At 41.8% G+C, this 9,963-nt stretch overlaps 1 protein-coding gene across 1 annotated transcript; it reads left to right on the forward strand.

The window, feature by feature from the left end:
- Window positions 1-2,724: 2,724 nt before the first annotated feature.
- Window positions 2,725-7,350, forward strand: LOC102111926 (interferon-induced protein with tetratricopeptide repeats 5). The gene is made up of 2 exons (XM_014250157.2): window positions 2,725-2,958; window positions 5,396-7,350. The coding sequence occupies exons 1-2, from the start codon at window positions 2,816-2,818 to the stop codon at window positions 6,825-6,827; spliced, it is 1,575 nt and encodes a 524-aa protein (XP_014105632.2). The 5' UTR covers window positions 2,725-2,815; the 3' UTR covers window positions 6,828-7,350.
- The last annotated feature ends 2,613 nt before the right edge of the window (window positions 7,351-9,963 follow it).

Below are 9,963 nucleotides of genomic sequence, written 5' to 3' on the forward strand. Positions count from 1 at the left end.
AGAAAGCATTAAGATTTAAAAAAAAAACCAAAAAAAAGTTTTCATAGCATTCCCATGTTTTGATATGTGGATATGTCACTAGATACAGAGATACTATATGACCCTTTGCATTCCTGGATGCCATTTCTTAAAACTGTTTGATTTTAAATAATTTGGGTGGGAAAATTATTGCTCAGTGATTCACTTGAGTTTTTTGTCAAATTAATTACAGGTTACTCCTCCCTACTAAGGGAAAACCCAAATTATAAAATGCCACAATTGCTGCTGTCAAACAGTAATCATATGCTAAGCTAGGCTAGGAAACCAGTATAAAATAGGATGTTTAAAGGGACCCTGTAATTTTCTATGGTATAGTTAATTTACATTCTTTTAAAAAAGGAAAACTGCATTTCAGACAATTGTTTGGCTGACCTAATGCTTCTTGGGGGGATTCTTTGTCAGCATGTAACAATTCCAGCTCCAAGGAAATGTCCAGATATTAATTTTCTATCATAAAATGTTTAGATATGTCTGAAGACATTGCCTGTTCTTCTGTATATACAGATCATTCAAGTAAACAAAGATCTTTCAGTAAATATGAATGCATTTGTTGTTCCCAGTCTGTTCCCTGACATGTTTTTCAAGAAGCTTCTGCATTTGCTGCTCTGCAGTGCAGCTCTTCCTGAGCGCAGTCAGCCCAGCTACAGCTTGCTGTGAAAGTGAAAGCAGAGATGGCTGCAGAAAGGCATTGCATAACTGTTCTCTTACTTATTCTAATTTAAGCACTTTCCTGCATTTACTTTATTTAGTAGGCATTTGTGTCAAACCATAGCATATAGATGCAACTAAATTAGTAAAAAATAAGGAAGCTAGGGCAAAGTTCTGCATTTCAGAAGGAAGATGCCTGCATTTTCCCGTATGTATCAAGCAGTGTGGCAAGGAAAACAGATGCCTGGGGCAGAAGCAGAGACAAGGAACCCATAGATACTTTCCAACATAGTAAATCATTAGTGTCTACATTTGGTTTAGTCATTGCAGTAACCTTTCAAACATTTCTACTTGTAACTACCTACAACCTTTCTTTTCCATAAAATACATGGATTTGTGTAGATACCCGAATCCTTTTCCTTCTCAGTCCACTGCCTCTTTTCATCACCTATCAAATACCTGGTTGCTAGAATCTTGACTACTCCTCAGAGTAGCAGCTGTACTAACCTTTATCCTGAGCTCTGAGACATCAGCTCCAGCAATCCCTCCACACTCAAACACACAAGAAAACAAACAGACACTTAAATGAGGCACAGTGGGTGGGTGTGTGTGTGTGTTACTAAGGCTCTCCAAATTATTGTAGAAACTGGAAGTTCTAATGTGTGAGACTTGGGTTGTGTTGGGGTTTTTTTAAAGGAAGGAAACAGTGGAAGAGGGAAAAAAGGGAAAAGAAGGGAAGAAAAAAAGGGAAAAGAACAGTTACCAGGTACTAACATCTTCGCCATCATGCAGATGGTTGTGGTTTCTTCTTCCTCTCACCGGATCCAGTCTGAGTAATTTTTATGTTTGCTAACACATTTTTACACCTCTTTTTTTCTTCCCTGGTCTGCAGCTTCAGGTTACATCTGAATTTACTATATATGGTGCCATTTATGTATGTTGCAATCTATTTTTTGGTTCTCTGTCACCCCCAAAGCCAATTTTGCAGACAATAGTCTGCATTTTTTATTTTTCTAAAGTAAGCATCAATGAGTTGTTGGTATATGCTCCAGTCCCCAGGCCATTCCCATCTCTGTTGCCATGTGTGCAGCCTGTAGCAGGCATTGCTCTTGCCAGCATCGGGCTGTAAGCTTTGCACTGGCTTTGCATGGCCTTGGGACCAAGGCCTGCCAGGTCTGCTCAGTTTGACCTTGTCCTGACCTGCCTGCAGCTTTGTTTTGGTTAGCACAACTGTGACAGCAGTTTCTCAAAGTGACTGCCTCTCTATCTTTGATTTGCGAAAGGATAGTCGTGGGTTTATGTGGAGAGCAGTGTTGCTTTATTTGGGAATGGCGAGAAGAAAGACACAGACTCTTTTGTATGTTGAACAGGAGAGAAAAGTTTATTATTCTTAATCTTTTTTATAGACATGTTCCAGAAGGTCTGAGAGGTAAAACTCTCATTGGTGATTAAAGCAACACATTTGCTATCAGTGGTTAAGTGTAACATCATCTTTTGACTGTTTTCATAAACATCACTTGCAAAGATTGTTGTCCTTTACCAAGGACTGTTTGGATTCTTTCTCATGTTTTCTCAGGCTAGAATGAGAAGCCTGTGGCTTAGTTTCTGTTCTCTTCTTTTTGCATTTAATATCTGCAGAGCAGCAAGAAACATTCCCTGTAGATATTTAGTACTCTTAGACAATGGCATAGTGCAGAAAAGCACAGGGCTGGTACAGCAGCAGAGACCTCGTGGTGTGGAGGCACAGGATGAAAGAGTGCAGAGAGGGGAGATAAAGGCTTGTGTGTGTGTTATGTGGGTGACACAACACCAATAAAACAGGAGCCTACAGCATGGAGCAGAATTGTGCACAGATGCATATGCAGAGGCATGAGGGGCAAATGACCCTTCCCTAGCCTATGCATGATAATCAGCCCACAGCAGCCTGAAATATTCTTGTTATCATGGATGTCTCTGCCTTTGAACAGAGTAAACGCTGGGAGCATTAGGAGCTGTTCCCACATTCTCCACAACACAAAGTAATATATGGCACAGAGCCAGGCTGAAAAAGAGCAGCTGAGTGACTCAACAGTTTCAATTCTTCAGCTGCAGACTGACTATTCTGCTAAGGCAAGCCCAGAGAAAAGCTATGTTTCAGTTTCTGTTTTCCAGTAATTTTGTCACAGACCATGTGAGGGCTAGACCAAATAAAATGGAAGGCATAACAACAGTGGGCAGCATTCCTTTGGCTTTGAGGCTGAAGACAAGCAAGCAGAGAATGAAAACCATGAGGTAAGAAAGCAATCCAGCCTCTGAAAGATGCTTTTTTCCTCTATGTTACAGGAAAATAATGTTTATTATCTACATAAATGTAAATAGTGAAGGACTTTGAGCATCCAAACAACAGAAAATAATTTACAGAATATTTAGAGACGAATCAAAATAAAATAAAGATGCTCTTGAATATCGTCATGTTATTGCTTCTCCAATGATGTTCAGTCTTTGTGAGTAGGACAGAAAGTCAGAAAAATTTTGTGCATGTAGTGTGAGGATGAAATGCAGGTTGCAGCAGGTGCAGCTGGTGCCCAGCCAAAGGGGTGTAATCTGTCTCTCAAATTTCTTTTTGTGATATTCCTCCTTGATTTTCCTCCTCATAATTTTGCAAATTTTCCACTCAGTCCTTTTTTTACCCAAAAGGCTTGACTGTGCAGTTGAGCAGCAGCACATGCTGTGCCTCACAGGCTGTTAGACCTGCGGGGTGTTATAGGAGAGACAGCAAGGAAGTCTTCTTAAGAAGGGAGGGTATGACTGAGAAGTCTCAGTAACAGAATTGTGTGTCATTCCTTCTTTAATTAAGAGAAAGCACAGTGTGGACTAAAATGTCATCTCTGTGTTGTAAAAGTGTCCCCTTGATTTTCTGACAAAGGCTGGTCTGTGCTCCCACAGAGGGACACAGGTGGGCAATGGCAGCAGGGGAAACCCAGATAACACCCTGCCCTGGTGGCTCCCAGGCCCCATTTGGGAAGAAAAAGCTGTTGAAAGATGGAGAGGGATTGTTCTGATTTCAACCAGTATAGAGTTAATTTCTTCTTAGGAGCTGGTACAGTGTTTTGGATTCATTATGCCAATTATGTGGATATCACACATTTTGTTTGTAGTTGTGTTTATCCTAATGTTCTGGAGTGACTTTATGATACTGGTATCCCCAGTCGCCTGGTTTATGTTATCCTCTGCACCTTTAAGACTGGCTCTGAGAGTGAAGGGGAGGAAGAAGAAGCGGGCAGTTTGTGTTGAAGAAAAGCATCACTCCCCAGCATCCTGCTCCTGGACTGTGGTGTCTGCAGCACAGACAGACAGCGGGACAGAGCTTCTTTTATGGTTAGCTAGTTTTAGCTAGCTGAGGCAGAAGAGTTCCCTGGACTTTTTTCCTTTTTCCTCTTTCCTAAACTAGGACACCTAGTCACTTAGATACCTAGACACTTTTTTGTGTCTCATGCTCTGCTGGTGAGGACGTGCACAAAAAAGCTGGAGAGAGCATAGCTGGGACAGGTGATCTGAACTGGCCAAAGGGATATTCCACACCAGAGAACATCATGCCCAGTGTATAAACAGAGGAAATTACCTGGAAAGGGGCTGATTGGGGTGCAGGGACAGAGTCTGGCATCAGGCAGCAGGTAGTGAGCAATTTTACCGTGCACCACTTGTTTTCCTTTGAGGCTTATTTTTTTTTCCTTTTATCATAATTATTAATATTTACTGTTATTATAGTTTTTATATAGTTATTATTTTGTTTCAGTTATTAAAAAATATTAAATTCTGATCTTAACCTACAATTTTTACTTTGGATTCTCCTCCTTGTTTCACCATTGGGGGATGGGGAGACAAGTGCATCATGCTTAGCTGCCAGCTGGGCTTAAACCACACCAGGTATAAAGGGGTATTAAGGACCGGTTTTATGTTGCCAGGGTCTGGTTAATAAGGGTGTGTGAGTGTGTGTGTCTAGGGGTGAGGCACCTGGGGAGAGAGAGAAGCTCCCTAACCAGCCACTGGATGTCCAGAGCCAGCATCTGAGGAGCTGTCACAGGGATAGTGAGTGTGTGGTTTGTACCAGTAAGTGGAATGGGGTCGCACACTCGTGGGCTGTACATCCAACTGCCAGCAACTGGAGAGGCTGGTGAGATCTGGGACCCAACTCCTGCATACATTAACCATATAATCAGTATAACCATTACCTAAGAATGGTGCTATGATTTAACATACAGGTATCTAAAAACACAGGAAGTTCAAAATTCAATTTATAATACAAACCATAACATGTACACAGGTTTAGGAAATGGACTAAATCGCATTCTTTATAGTTTAAGGGAATCTCAAGTGATTACATCTTCTGGGTAGGCTTCAGCAATTGTTCCCAGCACAGGAAATATGTTCCTGAGGCCCAGGGTGTGCCAGCTTTACTGCAGAGACCAGTCCTCCACTTTAACATCCACAGAAACAGCTGTTCCTATGTAAGAGGTGCCCTCATACACAGGCAAGAAGAATTACTAAAATCACTATTCAGCACTTTAGACCCAGGGGGTTCCCTACACCTTTGGCAATTAAGAAGTATTGTGGACTAAGGGTGCCAAGTGAGGTATTGCCTGTCTTTAAAGTACATCATGCCTGGTTTAAAAATAAGAATAGCAAAAGAAAATGGTGTATAAACAACTTTTTCTTTGATTTCTTCTAGTACCATTTCCAAGGATTCCTTGAAGACTTCCCTGCTGCAGTTAGAATGCCATTTTACATGGACTTTGCTGGAGAAGCATGTAAGTCTTGAGGCCCTAGAGGAAACAATACTCGATCATATCAAGTTTGTCGTAGAATACAACATTAGAGATTATAATATACTATCCTATGTATGCCACCTAAAGAATTCAGATGAGGAAGCCCTAAGAAATCTCAAAAAAGCTGAAGAAGCTATTCAAAAATATCATCCAAGTGAAATTGCCAGGAAGAGTCTTGTTACCTGGGGGAACTATGCCTGGATCTATTACCACATGCAGAGATATGAAGAAGCTCAAACTTATGTAAGCAAAGTGGAAAACAGCTGCAAAGAGCTTTCAAGTACTTCTCATGGAAAGATTCAGCTTCCAGAGATCTACACTGAAAAAGGATGGGCATTATTACGTTTTGGGAGGAATTACTTTGAGAGGGCAAAGAATTGCTTTGAAAATGCTCTGAAGAGGGAGCCTGATAACCCAGATGTTAATGCTGGCTATGCAATAACAATGTATCGCTTGAAGGACTGTGCTGAGAAGTATGGTGAAGAGGTGAGGCCATGCCTTGAGGCCCTGCAGCGAGCAGTGGAACTGAATCCAAACGACACTACCATTATGGGGCTACTTGCATTAGAACTTCAGCGATTAAAAAGAGTTAATGAAGGAGAGAGGTACATTGAAGAAGGACTGCAGAAAACCCCTGACTTTCCTGTTTTCCTGCGATATGCTGCTAATTTTTACAGAAAGAAAGGAAAAGTAGACAAGGCAGTGGAGATCTTGCAGAGGGCCCTAGTACTGACACCAAACGCTGTCGTTCTGCATCACCAACTAGGACTCTGCTACAGAACCAAGGCACTTCAATTGAAAAAGACAAGATACACACCTCAAGAGGAAGTGGAGAATCTCATCCAGCTTGCCATTTTTCATTTTAAAACAGTCATAGACAAGAAGCCAGTATTTTTTTGTGCCCATTGTGATCTTGCAAACACATACGCACTAGCCAAGAGGTATGAAGAAGCAGAAGAGGTATTTCAGGGAGTGCTTCTGAGAAATTATATACCCTGTGATGACAAACAAGTTATCTACTTCAATTATGGCAATTTTCAGCATTTTCACATGAAGTCAGAATCAAAAGCCATTAAGTATTACATAGAAGGTCTGAAAATGGAAAAAGATTCCTATGGAAGAAAAAAGTGCAGTGAAGCTGTGGAGATATTGTTGAAAGAGAAAATTAAGAGAGGTTTGAGAGCCACAGATATTGGTACACTTGGACTTGTTCATAACCTAAATGGTAAGAAACAAGAAGCAATTCAATGCTATCAGAAAGCCATTGCTTTGGAGCCAAACAATGAAGAATATCTGAACGCATTAGCTGAGCTACAACTTTCCATCTCAAGCTAAAGCTCACAAAAATCCTACGTACCAAAATATCCCCAAGGACCTTTCAACGCTCTCAAAACTTTTTTTTGTTGTTTGTTTTTCATTTGAAGGTAGACATTATGACCAGATGGAACTCGGGTGGCATCTGTTTCTGGTCATAATGTAGAAACTGCAGACGATTGTTCATTTGTTCATTCACTAACAGAGAACATGCTTGGATAACTACGTAATATATATTTATAGCTAATCTAACTTAGTCTTCAATGCTAACATGGGTATAAATGTTACATTTAAGCGATGGTCTGTAGAACACAGAACTGCAACACTGAAATCAGATATTACGTTTTACTGAGAAAAAGATAAGGGAATCATATTGTAGTGTTTTGTCTGTACACTTGAAGGGCATGCTTATACACAAATAGAAATTCTGAAGCTTTTTTAAGCATTTCAAAAATATGTTTTGTAGAAGAAACTTTGTTGAAGGCTTGTTCAGTTTACTACCTTGTATGCTGTTTAATTATGAAATAAAAACACAATTTTGTTAGTCCACTGGAAAGCTTACAAAATGTGTATTATTGTTGTGAATTACTAAAGTCTGTTGGATCCATCAACTGCTGCTTCTGGGTATCTCTCTGATGACCAGCCTTCATGTTAGTAGATTAAGACAAACAGCCATCAAAAAAGTAAGAAGGACAGAGTTTTGGTAGGATACAAAAGGCTGAGGAGACAGCCCCATTTATTTTCCCTGAGCTCTCAGCGAAGCTGGCTCCAGGGGCATTGCATCAAAGAATTAAACTGTGCACAAAACAGCATCTGTCTTGTTTACCTATCAGGAACCACTACAGCAAACGTCTTGTAGCAGCGTGGGCGGATGGTAAATGCTGCTGCCTTCCCAAAAGCGTCTCCAGGTGAAGGCGTTCGGGCAGGCACACAACAAACACACAATCCACACACACAGGGCACGGACAGCTTGTCAGTAAACAAAGCAGGAAGGGTCTTTGTACGGAGTTCCAACAGGGTTTATTACAGCCACACATCAAAGGGGTCCAGGCACAAAGACAAGTGACAAGGGTGGGTCCAGGATTATATATAGAAAAGGGGGGGCAGATCAAAGGGTCAGGGTCCAATAGGAACAGGGGAAAATGGTGCAGAGGTGGGGTAATAAAACAAGGGAATCGATAGGATAGCAGGGGTGGACCACTGCACTAAAGAATGGGGAAACAGGGGTGGAAGAACATCCTAGGGAGCATACATATAAGGTAAAAGGGGGGCTGAACTGGGTGACACCAACTTGGTAAAAGCAATGGGGGAATAAACATTAAAATATGGCTGCAGAGGTCTATGGGAGTGAGGCGTCTCCCACCCGAACCTCGGGAGGCATTACTCATGGTGTCCTTTCCATGGCTGAGGGATGGAGCTTTTGGTCATAGGCCCTTGGGCATCCACAACATTTGGAGGGGAAGGAGAGGCAGACTTTGAGATGCCAAAGAGGTGGCTGTGGCCATGCTTATTAAACAAGCAAGGGATAGCAAACACACACAAGAAATGACCTCAACTGGACATGGAGGGCAGAGCACAGCCAGAACAGAGTTGGGTGAGCACCACAGAGCAGGGCAGAGGAACATAAGGGGTGTGTGGGAAAAGGGGTGGGTGCCCATAGGGTCAACATGAATGGAAGAAAGGACTGAAATGACAGAACGGGTTGGCAAGGTGATTGTCTTCATATAACCAAGTAAAATTCAATACTCTTTGGAACATCCTGGCCTAATTTCCCAGTAGTGTACCTTTGTTTGATAGACCATAGTACTCAGGGAAAACTAATGTTCTACTTCCTAAACACTTCTGAGCCTTAGCCACTAGTGCAGCATGAAGGAAACTGGTGACAGAGCCCATCAGGAAGGATGTGCCCTTTAGTTTCTAGCCATCCTGGAGCATTCCCACACCTGCAACAGCACCCCTCTACAGACAGGATGACAAGCCATGAAGGAGAGCAAAAACACCAATGCCAAACCACAAAATATCAATAAACTTCTTCCCTCTTAGTTCTCCTTCAGAGAATCTTTCGTAACACAAGCAAAAGCAATCAACTGTACATAATTACAAACACCCTCTTCCTAAAAAAGAACTGGAGCAAAATTCACCCTTGTTTCCCAGCCACCTGTCAGTTTCTCTGGTACATACAAAGGCAACCCTACCTAGGGAAGGAGAGGTGAGGAGGGAGAACAGGAAGGACTGGGAACAGTTCTGACAGACCTGAAAGCTGGAACAGCAGTGGGGGCAAAGTCAGGAACTGGTGACACAACATTGGTGTGCCCAGCTATGGGGGAAAAAGGGTCTGTTAGACAACCTCACTGCCTTTGTGAATCTTGAGGCCTTCTAAGTTCAGCATCATTGTTATCTAAACTCTACTGAGGGCATAGATGGGGGAGGGCAACAGGGAAGAATCTGAGGAAGAGGTGGTGCAGATTCACAAAGCCGTGGTACATCCATTCCCCCCTCTACACTGTGACCAGGACATCTCCTGAAAAAATAACCTTCAAGAAATAAGGATAAGCTATAAATTATTTGGGGAAAAAAAAAAAAAGTGAGCCTGAATTTTTATGAAGAGTCATAGCAGCTCGATCTGCACAGTGAAGAAACTGACTGCAGAACACAGTAATGCAAAAAGTGTATTTGTTGTGCCTCACCTCCTTTGTACTCTGGAGGACTGCTCTGGACCACAGTACTACCTGGGGATGCTCTGTGCAAACACAGCCTTCTGGATTTTGCCTGTCTTGTAAATGAGGAAAAACGTTACTTCCCACAGGGTGGTGCTGCTGCATTGCTTGGCGTGCCGACATGGGGAGCAGGTTGAGCTCGAGCTTTGGAGGTAGACTAAATGAAACACACATTTTGGAGAGTCCACATCCATTGGGCAAAACTAGAACTACACAGAGGCTGAACACACCTCTCAATTCACACCCAAGTATGAATACATCACTGAAGCTGATGCTAGCAGTGTAGAGGGAAAAATGAGTGAAGATAACCCTTCAGGAAGTACCAATTCATGACTCAAAAGCACTTTCTAAAGTATATAGAATTTTTTTTCTGAAATACACCAGAATAATCACTAAGAAGAATGTATTATTTATTTATTTATTATTTATTTATTCCCCAC

Source organism: Pseudopodoces humilis, chromosome 9 (assembly GCF_049639895.1).
Source record: "Pseudopodoces humilis isolate 2021_Gansu_Grassland_sample_001 chromosome 9, ASM4963989v1, whole genome shotgun sequence".
Lineage (NCBI taxonomy): Eukaryota > Metazoa > Chordata > Aves > Passeriformes > Paridae > Pseudopodoces > Pseudopodoces humilis.

Excerpts from the sequence above, each read along its gene's own strand:
- LOC102111926 (XM_014250157.2), top strand. The coding sequence starts at position 2,816 with ATGTTTCAGTTTCTGTTTTCCAGTAATTTTGTCACAGACCATGTGAGG. Across the intron at positions 2,959-5,395 it reads CAGAGAATGAAAACCATGAG|TACCATTTCCAAGGATTCCT; the intron begins GTAAGAAAGCAA and ends GATTTCTTCTAG.